At 39.9% G+C, this 22,475-nt stretch overlaps 1 protein-coding gene across 3 annotated transcripts in view; it reads left to right on the top strand.

Annotated features, from left to right (window-relative positions):
- The window catches only part of LOC134530532 (uncharacterized), a 127,285-nt gene that overhangs the window by 55,618 nt on the left and 49,192 nt on the right, over positions 1-22,475 (top strand). For all 3 annotated transcript variants that reach the window (XM_063365431.1, XM_063365433.1, XM_063365432.1), the window contains exon 3: positions 3,068-3,229. In XM_063365431.1, the coding sequence (XP_063221501.1) occupies positions 3,068-3,229 (162 nt within the window). The remainder of the gene's footprint in view (positions 1-3,067; positions 3,230-22,475) is intronic.

Raw genomic sequence — 22,475 nt, 5'->3', positions numbered from 1 at the left:
TTAGAAGAAACGCTCTCACTAGGGGACACAAGAAAAAAATTCCCGCAGTAGTCCCAAGATAGTTTAGAAGTTTCTAAATATATTTAAAAAAAGAAAAATGTTTCTTAGTAAATCTGCGGCGAAGTTTTCGCCAGGTAGGCGAATGCGTTAAACCACCTCCGAGCAAAAGCGCCAGTTAGAATATTAGACCGCAGCCGCAGCGCCCCGACTCCCCGCTCCAAGTTTTAATGAAGGAGATGAATTAAGCTTGTGGAGGGGGGTTGGGATGGAGGGGGGGGGGATTTCTGTGCATGCTCGAAGGGGTTAAAAGCGAGCCCCGAGGCTGCCGCGCCGTAATTTCGCCGCTCAGCCACCCTACACCGCCCTCCTGTATTTTGCGCAAGACCAGACCCGCCGCTGGCTGCGGTACGTAACACACGTGGAGGATCACGCTCCGCCCGTGAACGGAACGCAGCTCCAGGTGTGAAGCCAGGCACAATCTGCTAATGCGCCAAGTTGGAACGACGTGCGCTCGATCCATTGAACTGTGGATGCCTGGGTTGTAAGGAATACCGCGAAATCTAGTCAACGGTGAAGTTCAGCTCTCGCACGTAGTTGGGAAACCGCCGGCACCGCAGTAAACAACACGCAACGTAAAACACTGCAACACTGTGTTCACGGCGCTGAAGCACTGCCACGGTTCCAGTTGCCGGCATTTCCCTGAACATATTCTTCTGTTTGTGTTAACGCGGCATTATTTATTACCAGGTGGCGATTATAAAAATGTGTCTTTATTCCGTTTCGGGAACTGTTTCAAAACGGTTTATTGTTTGTTCCCCTCCCCCCTCTCAAATTTACCTTTAAAGTTTATATCGAACGCATATGCAGGCGTGGTTGATGGTAGCGGTAGCACACACAAATAATAATTGTAGTCGGTGAGTTTCGTGCAGAAGAATTTGAAGGGCGCAGTCTTTGCCGTTCTTAGGGATCTTCTCCGAATGTGTCGACGTGTCGGAGAATGTTGGTACCTGGAGGTGGCGTGTGTACGAGCTGACAGGGTCAGAGGGCAAGCTCGCTTCGTCGATACAGAGGTGTGAGCCTTATGGAAGGTCCCTGCACACACAATCAGTCCAACACACAGTTAGAACTGCTCAGTCCGAACTGACAGTCTTCCCCTCACACGATTAGTCTTGTGGTTGTTGTTGCTTTTGGATGTATCGTTTCAACGTAGAATATGGAAGAAACGTTGGATGTTGGAACTGCACATACACTTTTGGTTAGAAAAAGGAAAATATATATATATATCAAACTAACCAAAGAGTATTTTTAAATTTCTTTTATTTTGCAAGATACTGAAACTTCAGCGGATGTTTTGAACGTAGTTGCGATGGAATGAAAGCCCCGAACTGTACTGTTAGGCTACTTTATTTTTTGCCACGACCGAGTGTTTGGACTGGCGAGACGCTGTTTCTGCATACGACAGTTCGGACTGAGTGGTCCCGAGCCCGCAGTCGGATTTGATGGGAAGCCACCAGCTTGTCAGTCCATCAGTTCCGACTGATAAGTCCGTGCGGGCGTGGAGACAAGGCCAAATGGCTTCACCCGGGTGTCGACGCGGTGGTGACTTGATGTTCGCGTGAGGGGAGAAACTCTAACTGCAGAGACCGAGACCTAGTTAGGTACCAACATTGCTTGTGAGAAGCAATGCATAAGCTATAATCAGGCAAACAAACCAGTGATGATTAATTCACTTCCTTTTAATAGCCGCGTATTTTATGGTGTGCAGTGCCGTAGTCAGGATTTTGTGGAGGAGGGTGTCCGATGTATAACCATCTTAATCAGTTTCTTAATGAGAACTTTTTCTTTATAGTCAAAGTTTTACTAGAAAATTGACTATCACTCTTAAATTTCAGGCAATACGAGACTTTAGAACTTAAACGCCTACACATATTTGTTTGTAATTATTTTTCTTAAGACAATGGTTTCATGATTACGATAAAAAAAATCATATATATGTGTGTGTGTGTTATTAAATACGTGAAACACTCACGTCAAGTGTTGGTGCAAACCGGCATTAAATTTAGACTGCTTGGAAACACAATCCCTGGCGCTTCTGTGCATGAGGCATGCCTGGCTAAAATGGGGAGGAAATACATAAATACATTACTGTAGCCCATTAAGGATAACAGGATTACAATATATATATATATATTCCAAAATAATATCTCTGTAATTTTATATAAGTAACTAAGTTGCTGTGATTTTATTATTATGTCTTGACTTTTTTTTTTAATCTTGGAAAGGACGGGTTTGTACCCCGTGAACCTGCCCCCTCCGCCCAGCTACGTCCTTGTAGTGTGGCGTACGAGATATTTTGCATCTCCTGTTCCTTTATAAAGAACTTGCCTTATTTATGTAATACAAACGAGCATTATGTGTGTATCACACAGTTTAACTCTCTTTTTTGCTAAGAAATTAGTCGTCAAGTAGTTAAATTAACATTATAAACCTAGAACTTTGGATTGGAACCTCTACCCCGAATATTTTGAAGTTTGGGCTTTAGGCGTGTTATGAAAAAGAATGATGAGAGTGAATTTCTACGATGCGCGCGCCCGTGCAACGAAATTTTCACAGGATGAAAAAAAAAAGCTACATACAAATAAAAATTATACCTATATGTGCTTTTAAATCCTATACTTTACATAGTCACGGACATTGAATACTGGTACATATCCATAAAAAAAAACATTTATTTATTGTGAATATTAGTATTATAATTGTGTTTATAAACGTTTTCAGTTGTATTCATGTAGGTGTAGGTATGTATAATTTATTTCCCGGGTATTTAAAACTTAATTAAAATTGAAAAATGAGAATAAACATTCAACATATTTATTGATTTTAATTATGAGTTTAAAAATTTACTCGATTATTTTATTGAATTAAATAATTGATAATATAAATGTATTGATATTAATACTGTATGCTGAGTATTCACTCAAGCAAAAATGAAGTGAAACTGGTAGCGCACGCGGCAGTGACGCGCCCAGCCGACAGATGGTGCTCCGTGTGCTCCGTGTGCTCGCAGGCCAGGTGGACCTGTGGACGCAGGCGTCGAGCGGCTGCGGCTGCGGCTCCCGCGGCTCGGGGGGAGACTGCGCGTGCTGCGTGCCCGAGGGCGGCTGTCCCTGCGGCCCTGCGGCTCCGCACCGCTGCGCGCAGTGCGGCCTGGAGCAGCACTGCGCCGACAGTGAGTCCAGCAGTTCCGAGCCCACCCACCAGAGTGCAGCTTTCGTAAATACTTTATGCTAGAGGAATTGTGTTTGCTAAGTGTCCGTGGATTTCTTTATTACAATGGTATGATTTTTACATTTAAAATTAACATTGGAGACTTGCCAAAATATTTAAGCAATTGGTTAGAAAAAAAATTCAAATGTGCATTCTTATGCCACACGTAATTGCAATAAGTTCCATTTGCAATATAGGAGGACTGCTTCAGCTCAACAGTCAAACTATGCTAAAGGTCTCCAGGAATACAACAATTTGCCAGTTTACATTAGAGAATGTCCACGTTTAAAAATGTTCAGGAAACACTTACGAAACTATTTGTTATGCAAAAGACAGCAATGACTTGAATACCAACTTATAAGTCGGATGGTGTATATATGTATACCAAGGTGATTTTGTATGTATACGATGTTATAATGTTGTCAGTATTGGATGTATAAAACCTATGTTTTATTTTTATGTGATTATGTTAGCCTCTGTGCTATTAACAACAACAATAGAAAATTAAAAAAATTATATATTGCTAACATTGCTTCACTAATTGTGAGATGTAATGCACGAGGTATTAGCAGGCAAACAAAACCAGTGAAACTTAATTCATTATATTTTAATAACCACATATTGTGTGGTGTAGCATACCAGAAAAATTTTAATCTCCTACTAATTTATATAGAACATGTTTATTTAATTATAAAACAGCATTAAGTATTTCTCGCACTGTTTGAATTTTTGTTAGGCAGGCTGGCAGCCTGGCGGGAAACGAAAAAAATGTCGCCCCCGAAAACAACCTGCGCCATCCAAACCAAAGCGGACAGCAGTGTACAAGTTTCCCGCCCTTTGCTGAGTAGTTTATTTCTACTCTGTCCAACTCCTCTTCCGGAACCATCCTTCTGTTTCCTGTAATGAACCTGCTTGTCAATAATGCATGAAATTTTGCATCCCGCATGTAAGTGCCCAGGGTTTTCCCTGTGTCTATGCAGGTTTTACCTGGGCCCAACTTATCTAGTTTTTAGTCTAGAATAGTCAGTGAGCGGAGTTAGTCATGGCGCCAATTGCTGCCATGGCTGGCCAATCCCCCTCCTAGCACGTGATGCATGCTTCCTCTCCCGCATGGCGTAAACCCTGCATGATTAGAGCGTATAGGCTTCGGCCTGAGACGCACTTAGAGTCTTTCCCTAAACCGGACCCCTCCCAAACACAAATAATTTTTAAGTTAGGTTAGGAAAAAATAAATTAAATTTCTGTTATCAAGTAAGTAGTCGTCAAGTAGTTAAATTAATATTGTAAACCTAAAAAGTTGAGTTTAACCCGTCCATCCAGCTTTTTTTTTTTTTTTTTTTTTTTTTTTGCTAGTAGTTGTGGGTCCACCCAACAGATGTCGCGCCAAACGCGGTTTCAGTTTCCTCGGACTTGCAGTTTGCGACAATACACAACACCGCGCAGTACATTTGGTGTGTCAATTTGCAATGTAAAGTGCGTGTGTGTGTATGTGTGTGCTCGTAACTAAACTGTTATTAGCGCCTTTATTTTGCTAGCAGCCGCGAGCTTCACCGAGCGGATGGGTTTCACCAAGGAGAAGATTAGGAAGTTGCCAGACTTTACTATATGACCGTGTGGCGGAAATAGAGAAATGACGCAAACTCACTGTTTGTGTGTCTATGACCTACCTCCTATGATTTTCTATTACAAAACTAAATATAACCCTTTATGACTCCCTTTGAATTGAATTTCATAATTATATGTAGTCTATGTCACTCTCCAGTCTTTAAACTATCTATATGCAAAAAAATCGTGTCGATCCGTTGCTCCGTTGCTGCGTTAAAGAAGGACAAACAGACAAAAACACTTTCGTTTTTATATTATCACTAGCTGAAGTACCCCGGCGTTGCCCGGGCTAAACACATTATAATATAAGAAACATTAACACCGAGTTTCAAGTATATAGGACATACACTTTAAACACGGGAAATTTTGATTCCACAATTCGGCACATCAAGGCTACACATCAGCAAAACCAGGACGACGCCAATCTTCAGGTTAATTTTGTGGGAAGGCAGGTAACCTCTAGGTAAGACGTGACGGACAAACCAAAAGATAACGCGTTACAAATTCAGAGAAACGCCATCTATTGACAAGGTTAAATACTGACTTATACAAATATAACAAAATAAGTATATTTATATTTTTACAAAAAATACGTTCTCTTCCAAATACTATCGTCGCGTCAAGAGATACACTCGGTCATGGCAAAAAAAATAAAGTAGCGTAACAGTACAGTTCGGGGCTTTCATTTCATCACAACTACGTTCAAAACATCCGCTGAAGATTCAGTATCTTGCAAAATAAAAGACATTTCAAAATATTTCTTCAAAAACTCTATAGCAGACTAAGGGCTGAAGTGCAACAAATTTATTAAGCCTCTTGATGAAACGTCACCCTTAACTTAGTCCGCGAAATTTTTTTTTTTTGCGTCAACGTAAGGCAAATGTTCAGATGTAAGTAACTTTACTCTTGCTGAAACGTTATGTATTCCAAACAGAAAACCTGCACTAGTAGGCCTACACTGGTACGGAACTCAAAATCAAAAAGTAAATGTCCCCCTCCCTCCCCCCAATTACGTTTAAAGTTTTACGTGTTTCTATACATATAAATTTACTTAAAAAATATAGAAAACGGCATATCTAAGCCTCGGACAAACTAGTACGCCGAATCCTGTACATCATCGGGTCCAATTTAATGTTCACATACAGACAAAGTTACACAGGGTTGGAGGGGCATTTTACTCTTTCCTCGCAAGAAGCTTCGAGGAAAAAGCTGGCAAACGGTTAAGTTCACAAAGTTAAGTATCAAATAGTTTAAACTCAAAACAGGAATTTAAGTCCAAAATTTAAATTATTGGGTCAACAGTTAGTCCACGCACAGCACACGCACCACCCTCTGATTTAGTGACTGCCGATTCTTAAGAAAAAAAAATTGGTTGTCTGTAAAGTCGGTTTACGGACGATAGTTTAAAGTGACAACGCCATAACAAAACATTGATGAAATGATTGCATACTTTTATGAATAAAATTGAATCATTTTTATTGAATTAAAACTATTTTGTATGGATACAAAGAAGGAGTGAAATGAAATCTACAATTTAATTGATAAATTTACTATTATTTGCACTCATTAATTAATTCAAATATGTTCATTACTTTAACGAAGAGATTATTTTAACTATAACTTTTATACATGTTTGCTATTTAAATTCTTCCAATCTGTGTTATTCTTTTAAGGACAGGACGATGATAGGAAAAGTAGGAAACGAATGGGAGTGTTTCAAGTTTAATGTGCCTCGAAAAAAGTCAAATCGATGGTTGTTCCAATCGAGTGGAAGAGAGATAGATGCGGCGCAAGCGTACAATGAGCGTAACGGGACAAGGTGCGTAACGGTACAATGAATCATCCTTTTTCGTGCGTGCAGTCGGCGTTCATCGATTTATTAGACGTTGTCACGTCGAAATCGGGTTGGATAGTACCGTTACGCTCGTAATTTTTTGTGTGTTAAAACGACTGGTCGACGCAATCAGTGGCCCTACAACAGCGCCCGACGCTTCGTGTCCGCGACGCGCACTAAGGCGCCGCACTCGCTCTGTTGGTAAGTTCCGGCGCTCCTTTGATCTCGCTCCTACGTGGAGGACAACGCTTATTCCACGAAGTTTGGAAACTTTTTTTTATTTTTTTCAATTAGGGTGGCCTTCAGTGTTACACCAACAGCCAGAGGGTACTTTGTCCATATCCGAGACCTTATCATATCGTCAGCAATCAATTCTCTGTATGTAAATTAACACCCATGCCTTACCCGGGACTCTAACCCAGGACCCCTCGCACCGTAAGCCGGTGTGCATCTGACTACGCTACGGAGGTCGGCGAAGTCTGGAAGCAGAAGCAGGCAGCCAGGTTCTCCCGGGCGGTCTCCGCGCGACAGCGCTCCCGGCGGCGAAGGCGTGAAACAACGAGCAGTCGCCGACAGCACGTCGCACGCGTCTCAGATCGAAGCTCTCCAGAGCTACGCGTTTTTTTTTGGCGAATAAATTTACATCTTCAAAATTAAATAAGTAAAAGTACTAAACTGCAAATATATCTAAAGGCTTGATTTAAAAAAAAAACTATTGCTGTTTAATTTCTTGCTTTTCAACTTATATTTATTTTGCTTTAAATTAGAAAAAAACTAAATGAAAGAAATTTTTTAATTAAAAAAATATTTGGAAAATAAATATGCACCAAAAAATAGGTACTAATGAGGAAATTATCACACTTGCAGGTTGTAGCATTGAAACTCGTATGTACAAATCGCGATCAGATTTCACGACACCAACAAATGGCCAACAATTTTTTTCCTTGGTAAAAGTTTTTTTTTTCTTTTCAGATTTGTTGGCTCGGTGTTGGCGTAACCAATCATTTATTGCACAGCTTATTAAATTAATAAGTGAAACTTCACGGTCGTCAACGAAAGAAGGCGAGCAGGCCACTACTACAGGCCGGGGCCGGACCAGCGACGGGCGACTGCAGCTCCCCTGGCGGCGAGGCGCGGACAATGGCGCTTGCATGCTTCATGACCACCCGTGCTTTGTGCGGCCCGCGACTGCACCGGGCGCTTTGTTCGCGCGGGCCACGGGGGGGAGGGGTGCGGCTGGATGCCGCCCCTCCCTCGACGCGTAAACCAGTCGGAACAACGCTGCGATTTATGTTCGCCCCCTCCCTCCCACCTATCCCTCTACCACTGTCTCCGGATAACCTCCCACGGCATCTCGCGGTGTATGACGACGTGGCACGACGCATTCAGTGGCGTCTCGTCAGGGCAAGCAAGGCAAGCAGTGCTTGCCCAGGCAGTTTGCAGACAATGTATTTTTTAAATAAATATTTTATTCAGAATAGTATTTTACTTTGGCTCGTGCAGTTAGGTGTACGTATTTTTTACATTATCTTCTTGGGACCCAATACTGTGCGCTGTGCGCTATAAGAAAAGAACTCGTCGACACACAAAACATGCTGTTTTAGAAGCGTTGCTAGGTTTAGAAGCGCTGGTAGAACCGCTTTCAGCAGGAAGGCTGCCGCAGTAGTTTCCTTTCGGGAAATGGTACAAAGGTTCAGGGAGGGGATTGGCTGTAAAAACACGTGGTAGAAGCTACGAAGGTAGCGCTTTCTTGCCGAACTCAAGCGAACATGGCCGAAGCAGACGGTATAATTCTTCCGCCGACTACTTCGGCTATGTCCGCCACAGTTCGGCAGGGCAGGTGGCAAGGTCGCGTTTCAGTCGGCGGTCGTCTCTCGGGGCGCGCGCATCTCTCTCGCGGGCTTTTGGCTGGGAGTTCCCTGCGCCCTATTGGGTAACCAAAGGCTGGCAGTGCGTGGGGGATTTGTGGGCGTACGGGAGGCGGCCTAGCAGTGCCAACTGCTACCGACCGCGTCCCGCGGGTGGCGGATACGGGATCCTAGCTCGAGAGTTGCAATCTCGCTGGAGTGACTGTGAATAACCACGTACCAGTTAACAGAGTTTCTGATCACGTATGAAGATAGTTTATTTTGTGTTGGTACAAAAAATACCAACATTTAATTTTTACTATTCTAGTACATTTTTATGAGCTTCTTCTCTTTATTTTAAATACTTACTTTGCCATGTGTTGTCTGTTTATATATTTTGTACCAGATATCGATGATACTACACTCCCACTTAGTATATAAATAATGTAGAGTAGGTATTTTATTATCAGAATAATGTATGCCAAACATTATTATTTTACAAAAATAGTTTATAATTTAAAAAAAAATGTCAATTTTTCTACCTGTGGAATAGTCAATGTTCAGTTAAGAAAACTACTTAAATAGCACCCTTTTGTACCTTTAAATCCATATTTTCCCGGGGGAGGGCCCCCGGTCCCCCCCTCCCCTCCCCCGTGTTTTGGGGTGAACGAAGTTGTTGCTTTCCCTCATGTAAACCTCACGCCTCGCCACTGGATGCATTTCAACCAATCCGAGCACGTCTGAATTCATGGCTGAGCCGCCAAACGGCGCGAAGAGCTCCGGGTGTTGACACAGAGACCGGGAAAATTTTGCGGATTCATTCTGCGATAGGCTAAAACTCAAATAGTTATACCCCAATGATTCTACTTCTATTGGCGTACAACTCATCTTAGGGACTCTGGGCCAATGTGAAACACTCAACCGAATCTGAAACGAACCACAGCCTACTTACGTTGGGACGTCTCACGAGACAGCAGATAACGAGCGGGTGACATATACCAGAGCATACTTAGAACTGTGGAGTCCATCCTAGCGGTCACTGAACCCGCGAATTTTTCTGGTCCCTAATAATACATACGAGCGACGAACCACTGCAATTTTCAATGACACTTTTGCTTTAAGTTTTAGTTTTAGTATGTAAATAAATAGACCGCGAAAAGCTACATAAAATGAGAGTTTTCACTGTCTTTTTTTAGGAATGAAATTTTGTACATAGTATTGTTACGAGGATCGTGGACGCGGGTCAACGAGGCAGGCCAGCTAGCCAACCAGCCTACGTACTGGCCTGTAAGCGAGATGCGATCCATTACCGTCACATGCCTAATCGGATTAGCAATGACACCTTTTACCCCTCCTACACTCCCGCTTCCCCTTCCACAGGTCTCTGGAGGATTCGGCACTTTCCAAGAGCCCCACCTGCATGAAGTGGCATAACTAGTACGCCATTGTTCTGGAAGCTTCGGGTGTTAAATCGAATCTGATGACGCGACACCTCAAAGATTGTGCGAGGCCATTCCAGAAGGGGCTGAAGGGTATAAAAACGGTGACGCCGGCCTCCGAGGCAGTGAAGTGATGGGGGCGAGTGACCCCTCGGCGAGCGAAAACCTGACGACAAGCGACGGACTTTGTGTGCGGAGACTGGTGCATCGGGACTGTGCTGTGTTCGATGAACGAGTGAGTAGCGCGAGACAGTGTTTTGGGACTTTGATGCGAGGTACGATACGAGCAGTAGGGAGAGCCACTGTGGAGCCGAGCTCCAGTGGGGAGAGTGAACTGTGCACTAAATGAGTGATTAATTTGTGGACAGCAGTTTTCAGCTATGTAACGTAATTAATAGTGTAAATAGTAGTAACATATAAAAATGTAACTTATTCGGCTATCCTTTTCATACCTGTTTTCCTACCCGTAACATTTGGTGTCAGAAGTATAGATAGCGCTAATTAATATTTTAGAGTTCAGTTTTAAATAAATTTTAAAAAATTTTTAATCTTTATACGAAAAGAAAATTCAACTATGTGAGAATAAAATTAGTTTTAAGAACTGTAGTTACTTTGTGTTCAGTGTAACAATGATAGTGTTATTTTTGAGTAGTATTTTAAGCTAGGTCGTGGGTGAAATGTAAGTGTAGTTAAAAATACATAAGTTACAGTTAGACTGATAGTGTACGTAGACGAGGAATATGACTGCCAACGAACTTAAGAACGTAATGACACTTTTAGTCTTTTAGCTGAGATGAAAAATTATATGGAGAGTAGCCTAAAGGAAATGAAGAAGTAACCAGGAGAAACTGGAGAATATCCAGGAGGGGATGAAAAGTGGACAAGAAAGGATGAAGAATGAAATGAAAAATGAAAAAAAAAAAAAAAAAAAGGAATAGCTGAGGACAACACTCCCATACAAACTGAAAACAGCAACTGGAAACACATCACCTGGGCATGGACAGCTGGTTTTTAAGGTAAATAAAGATATTTGGACAATTTGTGGATTTGATGCCGATTTTAATGATGAGGTAATCTTGGTAATGAAAATTAAGAATCAATATGGATTTGGTCTTTACATGGAAAGTCAGGCATTGCGAATCAGAGGGGAAAAGGTAGCATTATTTACGCCCAAACAATTATAAGTGTCCATTAAAGTATTCGACTAAACTGTCCAAATTCCGGCCAATAATGAGCAGATAGTAGCAGCCTAAATACAGGGAGACCCTAGGGGCAGCATGACTTACATCATCGAGCCGGATGTGACAATAGGACTGGAGAGACTACTGTTTGGCCGCAGCATTACCAAGGTTGGTGAGATTTTGCAAGTAAGGGTTGCCAACCTCGAGTCAAAAATTAAGGTTTTGAAGCAAAGCTGTGGACCAGTCCTTTGGGTAACCCAGTGTGAAGCTAATCCACCTAATGAGTACACTCTACAACCACTGAGTCCAGGACTAGATCAGTTATTAAAGCGATCTCAGGAGAACCTTTCTCCTGAAGAAGCAGAAGAAGTTACTGCTTTTCTGCGGGAAAAAAAGCAAGATGTGTTCTCCCTGGGGGATACTGACCTTGGAAAAACGAACCTAGTCTAGTTACAGAAATGACTAAGAGTGGGGTAAGAGAGTCATCAGCGAGTCCGCGGCCATCCCAGGTTGTTCTGGAATTAAAGATGGATGTCAAACTGAGATTCGGTATGGACTACCGGAAGCTGAATAGCATCACCAAAAATGATAGCTACACCCTTCCGCGTATTGATGACACTCTGGACACACTTTCTGGCACAATGTGGTTACTACTGTAACTATACATTTAATATTTCGTCTACAAGACTTAAATCATAAATAATACATATCAAATTACACTAAAAGAAAAGAAAACTAACATTTGGCAATAATTAAAGTTGCACAACAATAGTTTGGTAAAAATTTTATATTTGACCCCTATATCAAAATTTCTAAAAACCTTTATCAAAATTAAAACTAAAAGAAGTGAACGATAGTACCATATACCAGTTATCGAAACCAAATAATGGTATAACATTTTACTTACGATTGCCACCAATAATATGGACAAATTATTCATATATACATTTACATACTAAAAACACTCAGACATGTAATGGAGCCAGTGGCGTGCACAAGATTATCTTGAGAATAAGGGGAGTTTTATGTGGTGTTTTCAAAATGTGATCATTTCTAAAAAAATTGGCCGAACTTATGCTAAACATATAAAATTTTTATGTGACATATATATAAATTAAAAAAGTAAATGCTCTTTCTTCAAAATATTTAATCTCAGTAAGTTCTTCACCGATTGTTTTGAAAGTTTGACACAAATTGGCATTAGAATACGCGCGTGTTTTATAATCTACAAGCTGCAGTACCCAGCGTTGCCCGGGCTGAACACGGTGATATATTGTCCGCGAGTTAATTAAAAAAGGATAGCGTTATATGACAGTGTGGTGGACATAGAGAAATTACATGGATATTGCCAAAATATTCTTCGTGTTTAAATATCTATGTATACCAATTTTCATGGCGAACGGTTGAAAGGTTTATAAGTTGATGTGATGCAGCGCCATTTAGCGGCTAGTTATAAAAAAATTGGATAGCATAAAAACCTTCTCCATGAAAAAACACTTCGATGTGCCATCTTTCATTGCGATTGGTCAAACGGTGTTGGAGTTTATCGACGTCATACATATACCAACATCCAATTTTTATGTATATCTAATATATAAAATTCTCGTGTCACAGTTTTCGTTGCCATACTCCTCCGAAACGGCTTGACCGATTTTGATGAAATTTTTTGTGCTTATCCGGTATCTATGAGAATCGGCCAACATCTATTTTTCATCCCCCTAAATGTTAGGGGTAGTCCACCCCTAATTTTTTTTTTATTTCCAGTTTTTGGTAGGAAATCACCATGGCAACGGCTGTTGCTTTGTTGATGCTTCATTCGTCTCTATGGCAACGGCTATTTCATTGTTAGTGCAGTCCTCATCACCGTTGAAATTTTGAAAGTACTTTAAATATCAAAAATTGCCCTTTTTTTTCAAGTATATATATTTTACAGACTTGAAACTTCACAGTAATGTTCCTTATGTTACGCAGGATGACATTTTCCGAAAATTAGATCCCATAGCATAGGTGGTTAAAACCAGGCAACAGTGGGTACTTTGTCTGCATGAGAACAGTATTTTGCATTGTTCATGCCTTCTGCGTCTCCATGGCAACAGGCATCGCGCGGCAGTGGCGTACCCACAACGAGGGGCATGTATTATGAGCGGCGCAAGAGTGATCTGCCTGTAGACTGCCGTAGCGAAGTACGGGTACATCAGTTTTATGTTGCGTGCACGAGTCGGGAAACCATCGGTACATTATACAGCATTGTAATAAATTTTCACGGAATTTTTTATTATTTACCATTACTGTAAATGGGAGATGTGGCATAATTCTTTTTCCATTAGTATAGCCGTGCGAAGCCGGGTTGGGCAGCTAGTATTCATATAGATGTCAAACCTTTACAGAAAAAAAAAATAAAAATATAGATCAGAACAAATATATATTTAAATTAATATTATTTGTTCGTCTTCTGTTTTGTACAGATAAATATATAGATAGCAATATATAAACAGAGAGCTAGAGATAGAAAAAGGAAGATATATAGATATAAGTATAGAGAGATGCAGAGACATATAGATAGGGAAATATTTTGAGGTATAGATAGAAACATTAATACATAGTAATATAGAGAGATATATTGATAGGGAGGGATATGGCCGGAAATATATAGAGATATAGAAATAGGTAGAGAGATATATAAAGATTTATATATAGAGAAATATAATGAGATATATAGAGAGACATGTATGTTTTGTATATGTGTACAAACTTCAAACAAATTACGAAAAAAATTAATTAAGACTCATAGCAACGCTTGCCGGGTATTAGCTCGTTTATACATAAAAATCATCTAATAATGTAGCCGATTTGTACACATAATTTGATTGTAGTATGAATTTGCCAATGAATAAAAAGGAGATGGAATGAAAGCCCGGACGTCCCCTCCTGGTCCTCGCAAGCCGCTGCAAGGAGCTGCGAGGAGCCCCGCAGCTGTGGCGCGGTGTGCGGCCGTGCGCCGTGCTTGTGCTTGTGCGTGTGCGTGTGCGTGTGCTTGTGCGCACTGCGGACGGTCCCCACGGGCGCGAGCGACGCTGGTCTAATGTCGCCCGCCCGTCGACGCGCGGAATACAGATGAGGCGGAGCTGCGTCGGGAATCAACCCTCCCCCTCCCAGCTACCCCAACCGCACAGCTGAGAGCCCTCTCAGTGCTCGGGTCTTGCCTCTCGCGCGAGAGACCCGTCACTTCCGCGCGTCTCCCTTTCACGCGCGTTCTGCCAACTCGGGCCGTTCGCGAATTTGCGACCTCGCCTGGCGCAGCCTTGACCGAGCCTTTAGTGAGGAACTAGTCGTGAAGGGATGTCAGGGTTCGTTCCACGTAACACCAAATCAAAGTATGAAAGAAAAAAAAAATGAGTGCGTGTACTTTATGTACGCGTATTCGAAGTTATACATGGGGTAGTAAAAAAAACACTTTATTATAGCATGCAGGTAATTAATATAAACAAATAATAAAATGACTACAGTGATATCATAAATACGGTTGGGAAAGAAGACATTCAATCAAATTTAAACATTAAACTTAAATACTCAGTATTAAAAATGAATAGAAATAAATATGCTGAATGTTTATTCTAATTTATTAATTTTAAATATTTATTAACTTATAATGTTACAATATATAATGCAAATAAATAATAAATACGATAACATAACATCAAATATAAAAACTTGAAAAAATATACATATAATTTCTATCAATAATATTCAGAATAAATAAATGTTTTTAATGATATGGACCAGTATTCAATTACAGTCACTAATGTTAATGATTAAATACACATAGACAATTTTTATTTATATGTAGTCTTTTTACATCCTGTGAAAATTTTGTTGCATTTTGCGCGCGTGTGTATAGTAAAAACTAATTCTCATAATTTTTTTTCATAACGGGCCTAAATAAGTATAACTTAAAAAATTCGGCCTTTATTTTTTTATTAGCGATTTACATACAATCAATTTGATCATTTCACAATAATAAACACACATAAAATATTTGAACGGCAGTTCGCTGGTTCGACAGCATACTATCTTCACATTTCTATTAAAGAAAGGTCACAAGCATGAATGAAGGACGCAAGAGATTCGTGCTTTCACAAAAGGCTGCACCGGCGATTCTGAAAGGATCGTTGCAACTATTGAGGCAAACAACACTGTTTGACATCCTTGAAGACGCACTCTTAAAGGATCATTAAGCTATCGAGGTTCTTTAAGAAGGTACAGTTAAAACTCGTCTGTCCGGGCAATTGGGACCAAAGGCAATTCGGACTATCGCAAATCCGGATGATATGGGTATTAAGGGTAATTAGCTAAACAAAATTATTAAATAGGCTGTCTTACCGTTTATTACGACAAAAAAAACAAAGTTTTGTAACAAAAATACTTTATATAAATGCCCTATATTGTTAACAAGACATTAAAAAATATTTTTAAAAAATTTCACATATTGTCTTAGTAAATAATTGGTCCACTCTCTTCTGTTTCAAACATTTATGGTGTTTGAATAAACAAATAACTAGAGATAAGATTGAATGGTTTTATTTTTTGGGATAGTTTTGTTTTTAAAACACAAAGATAGAACACTCTAAAAAAATATGTTTATTTGTTCAATGATACTTACTTCACCAATAAAGTGTAATTAAGACTGATACATGATGCACATTTACAATATAATAATTTGTAACAATTATGTCTAACTACAATAAAAATAAATCAGCAAGTGTATGTGCGCTTGAAAAATGTACCTACCAATGCCGTAATGTAAAAATTATTTATTAATAGCAGCTGCAATATAAAAAACAGCAATTTTTTTCAATCAATTTAGTACATACATTTTGGTAACTAGCTCCATGTTAAATAATTGATACTCATTGGAATTAATATATTAACAACATTAGGTTTTTGTAATCTGAGTTTTGATTAAATATGCTGACATTTCATTTTTTGTTGCATTTCTGTTTTTTCATTGTGTATTAACCTGCATTTCGGTGTTGCATGGTGTTTAAATGGTTTTTCAGTGTCATTTCGGCTTTATCGCAATTCATCATATAATCTTGTCCCAAAAAATAACATTTCCAAGCGAAGCCTAAAATAACGAAGTCTCTAATTATTGTATTGTCAATGCCACTTTTGCCAAAAGTAAACACATTTTTCACTAAGGAAAGTTTCACAGTGATGCGGGGATGCCACGTAAATATCAACTGTTTTTCTGGATAAAAAATCGCAACACTAGAGCTAACTGTGAACCAAATTGTGTATGATTTTAATTTTTTTGTTTTGCTACAGACAGATTAATAACGTAAGCATGATACCTTTACGTTTAAAGTTACCCAGGTATCCTGTATCTATATGTCCTAGGATGTACAATAGCGTGGAAGATATGCATGGTTATACATTTAATGCGCATTACGATGTTTTTTTTTAATTTATCTTTCCCCCTATCCGGTTAAACCACAGGCACAAAGCAATGAATTATTTTATATGAAAATCAAAATTAATCTGATTATCGTATGAATTATGAATAACATTATTAGGGATTTTTATTATCAGGTAATTTACGCATATTTTAGATTCCTTTATTTTTACTGACAATGGTGATCCGTATTTTTTCCCCCACGTATTATTATTTTTATTAAAATCTCACCAGTGAGGGATGACACGAGAGGGTGGGGACAAAAATAAATGACCGAAGAGTGAAAGGGGAAAAAAGGAGCGAAAGTTTTTGTGACGTGTGGAAAGCGGATTCGCAAAATTGCGGGTTATGATAAATGAACGCTCTGAGCGGCTGCCGTGACGTCATTACGCCATGATGCCATGACGCTGGACAGCAAAGTTGACGAGGCAACCTGTCTAATCTCTAAACAATCTAAAGCTGTACAGTACTATTGCAAATTTGTGATATTGGTTTAAGATATTGTTACGAGAACACTAGAGGCCAGGCAAAGAAGCAGGCCATTTGAGCCAGTGACTGTCTTGTCTCGCTCAAGGTTTCGACACGTTTCCTGATTGTCTGCTTAACTAGGACGCCATTGTTCTTGGTTCTTCTAGTGTAAAGTCGGGGATTTTGACGACGCGACACTTCAAATATCTACGAGATCTTTCCAGATGTGGGCTAAGAGGTATATAAACGGCGAAGCCGGCCCCGCTGGGACAGAAGTGCACAGTAAGATACGAGCAGTAGGAAGAGCTACCGTCGTATGGATCTCTAGTAGAGAGAGTAAATTAATGGAAGAGTGGCTATATTGTGGACACACAGTTGAATTGTTTCATCTCCACTAACAGATATAAGGTAATAAATAAATCTGTATTCAATTAATTTGGCTATCATTTCCGCACCTGTGTTCACACTCGTAACAATGTTGTTCGCTCCGCTTCGTTAAACATTCAGTTTGAAGAAGTTTCACAATTTTCTCAGACAAAATATCTGATGATGTTGAATTAGGGCATAAAATTTTTTTGAAGCGAGGTCATCAGTAAATGATTTGCGGAGTACTGAACGAATCTATTTGCGGGGGAAACAAAATAACCTGGGGAAAACCCAAATGGCACGTTTTTAAATTTGCAAAAAAAATAATAAGATAATCCGGGATTCAAACTAAGGTCGCATTGTTGGGAAGCGAGTTTCCTGACAACTAAAAACCACTACAGCCCCTCAAAAGTCATTGGTTTCCAGTTCCATGCTTAAAGTGAACTCCGCAGTAATATTTTCCATGCGGCTCCTGTTGGGGATATTGAGCGATAGTGAATCAGCAGCAATCCCAGTCGCGAGTTACGGGACATAAAAGGCTCCCGTCCCGGCTGGAGGTGAATTTTCTGTGGTGAAGCGAGGTGTAAGGGTCGTTATTCACCGGCGTGTCACACACAAACTCGACCTAGTGCAAGCCACGCGCAGACCGCAGTTCAGAGAGGTTCACGATAGTACGATAGCGTAACAGCGCGCACGCGTGGTCACGAGACACGAACCAGCTAGCAGTATATTCGTCGTGGTGCGCTTGCGACTCTGAGTGCAATTACTACACAAACTTTATTGATCTAAAATCAAGTAATGAGAGTGAAATTTTAGTATGCAGCAGATATACAATTAAATTAGCCCACGTTACAAAACATAAAATCAACCGGTTTAAAGTCCAATGCGCATGTATGCAGAAACAGTTAAAGCCACCAGTCGAAGTCGTCAATATTGCATCTTTTGCGAACCTCGGAGGATGTGTTAAATATATTGGTGTGCCAAAGTAAACTTTATGGTAGTGAAACTATACTGCAATACATTTTGTATACTTGAATAGTCATAACAATATATTATAATCGCAACTCTAAAAATACCTCCTGTGCTACCCAAACGATACTGTAGTATAATTAACTAACAGACCGAAACGCTGGCTCTAGAAGCGTAGGAAACGTGACACTGTGTACTGATTCTGTTTGGAACGTAAATATCTAGAAATAAAGTTGAATTTTTTTCCTGGTACAGTACGACGATGGTGGAGTGGTCAGTCACTCACCTCCCATCAAGGTGATCCGGGTTTTGAGTTCCCGTGGGGGTAAAAACAGATTTTCTTCAAGTGATAGAAGTGGCGGACGTTGCTTTGCCCCGGTTACTCCCGTCTCCTCCACCCATTCCTTTCGTCAGTGCTTCATTAATATCTCATTGCTGCTCATCGTGTCTAACGACCCTCATGTGGAATATACATTAAGCTCGATCCTTTTCATTTCTGAGAACATCCAGTGTCTCAACGATATTTATCACAACGTTTTTGCTTTAAAATATAGCTTTATAGAATTAATTCCTAAAAATTTGTTCATTGGTATAATCTGTCTGGTGTTTAATTACTTAAGATATTCTGTAATTTTTAATTTCATAAAATTTTCATTTACGAGGGATATTTGTAAAGTCTCCGTTTGTTCATTAAAATTAAATACCTTGTGAGAGATCGTTTTTATTGGCAGTTTTAGTTTACTATAAACATACTTTACAATTTAACATGATGGTCATTCATTTCCAAGCACATTTCGCAATGTTGCACCAGCTTCTTTAACCGCTCTGCATAGAAATTCGCCGCCTGGGAATTAAAGGAGTTGACAATCGTGATTTTGTCAATTTTGCATAATTGTTGACCCACGTTTCATTTAATCAACCAAAAAGGCTCCCCATTCATCCCAAAAAAAAAATGGCCATTATTTTTATACTCGAGTACGAAGATTACTTAAACGTTTTCCTGGGATGTTCACTGAGCGCCTCTACTTAGGCTACACGCATTGCGTACTCGAAGTACATGATGCATATGACGGATGCGTCTGTTCCATTCCCAGGCAGCGAACTTCTATGCAGAGGGGTTAATTTATTGGAACTAAATGGCGATTATGTGAACATGTGAAGTTAATACGTAGTAAACTAAAACTGTCAATGACAAATTTTTTCTCACGAGTTATATTTTATTAATGATCAAACGGTGCTGTCCTTACGAATAGCCCTCGTATGAATTGTTTGGATCCTAACTTGCGAATTGATTAAAAAAATGGTTGTCTATAAAGTCGGTTTACGGACGATAGTTTAACGTGACAACGTCATAACAAAACATTGATGAAATGATTGCATTCTTTTATGAATACAATTGAATCATTTTTATTGAATTATCACTATTTTGTATGGATACAAAGGAGTGAAATTAAATCTACAATTTAATTGATAATTTACTTTTATTTGCACTCATTAATTCAAATATGTTTATTAATTTAACGAAATGATTATTTTAACTATAACTTTTATACATGTTTGCTATTTAACTTCTTCCAATCTGTATTATTCTGTTAAGGATAGGACGATGATAGGAAAAGTAGGAAACGAATGGGAGTGTTTCAAGTTTAATGTGCCTCTAAAAAGTCAAATCGATGGTTGTTCCAATCGAGTGGAAGAGAGATAGATGCGTCGCAAGCGCACGATGAGCATAACGGGACAAATCGTAACGGGACAATGTGCGTAACGGGACAATGAGTCATCCTTTTTCGTGCGTGCAGCCGGCGTTCATCGATTTATTAGACGTTGTCACGTCAAAAATGTAATCTCTACGGGTATATTTCGTGCAGTCCGCGCGTTAGTGTGGCCATGCAAGTAACGGAACACGACCGTACGGGCGCTGCTGTGCGCGGTTGTCGCCGTCGGCTGCGCGCAGACTCGAACAGAGCGGGCGAACCACCGCGTGGCAGACCACAGCCACAGCCGCGCTCGTGGGACGCGTACTGGAGATGTCTTCGTCCAATGACGCTTCCAAATTAATTCAACTCCTGTGCATCCTAATTACGTTTCGGTCGCGAGCGCGACGTTCGCGTACGCTTTCAACTCTCAATCCGTTTTAACTCGATGCACAAGTTAATTGCAACTGCCAGGTCGGATTTCAAAGGGGCAATTATATACCTTGCATTTTCGTTGTAGGTTCTAGCGGTTATGCGAACTCTTTGCAGCAAGTTGCTTACATTTTAACCTCGTTCATCTCAGTTCAGTGACATCACTTTTCGAAGTCGATTAACAGCCAATAATGTCGTTTACAAAGCGCGCATTGTTCTCGATAGACGCCTTCATCGCTCGGTACACATGATTACAGCCCATAGTTTTGCCCTCGGTTTTGACCCGTTTTAGGATTTTACTGCACTACATCTCTGTACACTATATCAAACCATTTTTTATGCTCAGCGGAAACATGTAAGTTTTTGAGCACTCAAGCAGGCAACACACAAAACATAACATAAACACGTAATGCCCAAATGAACCTCCTCCACTTTCAATGTGTTCATCTGAGTTCTTTACCTACTTTCAAAAAAAATGTTTTAATGGTATCTAGTCTTTTGATTTGAAATCGAAAATTGTTGATAAGTTTTGCATGGTAATTATTCTCTAGTTTACCACCCACTTTTTCGCTCGCGCATGCAAGAAACGTATGCGATGAATTTCAAACTTCTCTAATTTAAGCACCATAATCGATAAAATAACAGGTTTTTATAATGTTTTCATCCGATGCAAAACTATTCAGGGCTATAATTTCAAAAATGGTAATGTTTACGAGCACGTTTATTTTTAATGTATGGCATGTGCGCAAATTTATTTTCTTATTACCTGTGTTTAGTTTATTCAAAGGATGTTTAATTTGATTAAAAATTATTGCTCTCGCCTTCTTTCCACTACATAAGAGTGCTATATTAAAAAAATTGGTAAAACTAGATCTTATTATTTTTAATTGTAAGTTATGAAATGACCACGTTTTCAGATAATTATATTGACTATAATTAAAAATGTAATAAAAGTAAACCTTTTTTTCAATATAAGTTAATTTCATTTATAAAACAATTATATTTAGTTTAAATTCAGATTACAGATATACAATTGTTTTATCTGTGCATTATTGGATAAATAAACAATTTTTCATCAAGTAAAACAGTACTCACAAACTTCTCACCCCTTATTTATGAATTATCGAAGCCAGCCAGTTACCGCGGAATTTTAATTTTAAACGCCTCAAGACTTAATTCTTTGTATGTAAGACAGTCCGAGATCCATGTTCGAACATTCTGAATGATTAGAAAGGATCACATCACTCTAGGACTTGGCTGCTGCGCGCCGGCATTTAGCGAGGAGTCCTCAGCACTGCGTCAGTGTGGCACTGAGCACAGCAGCGCGTAGAGATGCTGCACATGTGAGGAGACCGCGGAGGAGAATCGAGATAACTAACCCAGAGGGGATCAAAGTTTAAGCGGAAAGAGGCTGCCAGCTTCCATTCTGTAAATCTGCGCTGTGGGGAAAATCCTGAAGTTACATCCCCGGTGGCCCGAGAAAGTACATCAGGAACAAAACCACAGATAACAAACACTAAAGCCCAACATGTAAATGCAAAAGTAAAGATAGGGAAATAAACTCTCTATTATCTCGGGACAACATCCCCTGTTCTCTTCAGAGATATTTAAAAAAAAAAAAAAGAACCGTTGGTCATACCTTCCGTGAGACAGCCTGAAAGGATTTGGTGAATCTCTTAGAGCCGAGAAATCCGTAAGAACATAAGTAGATGTAACGCGCAATGCGACATAGAGGCATAGAAGCATGACTTTAGTTGCCGAAGAGGCCACGAGATGGTGCACAAGGCGCGAAAACAAGCATTGATGTCGGGACAAACATAGAGAAAGAGAAAGTACGGCGGCAGTATGGGGCCATGCGGGCTACCGAAGGTATCTCGTTGGAATAAAGGGGGGGGGGGGGGGGGGGTGAACATAGTACTTA

The sequence above is a fragment of the Bacillus rossius genome, chromosome 3, assembly GCF_032445375.1.
Source record: "Bacillus rossius redtenbacheri isolate Brsri chromosome 3, Brsri_v3, whole genome shotgun sequence".
Taxonomy (NCBI): Eukaryota; Metazoa; Arthropoda; class Insecta; order Phasmatodea; family Bacillidae; genus Bacillus; species Bacillus rossius.
The sequence above is the reverse complement of the archived record's forward strand: the minus strand, read 5'-3'. Positions and strand labels throughout refer to the sequence as shown.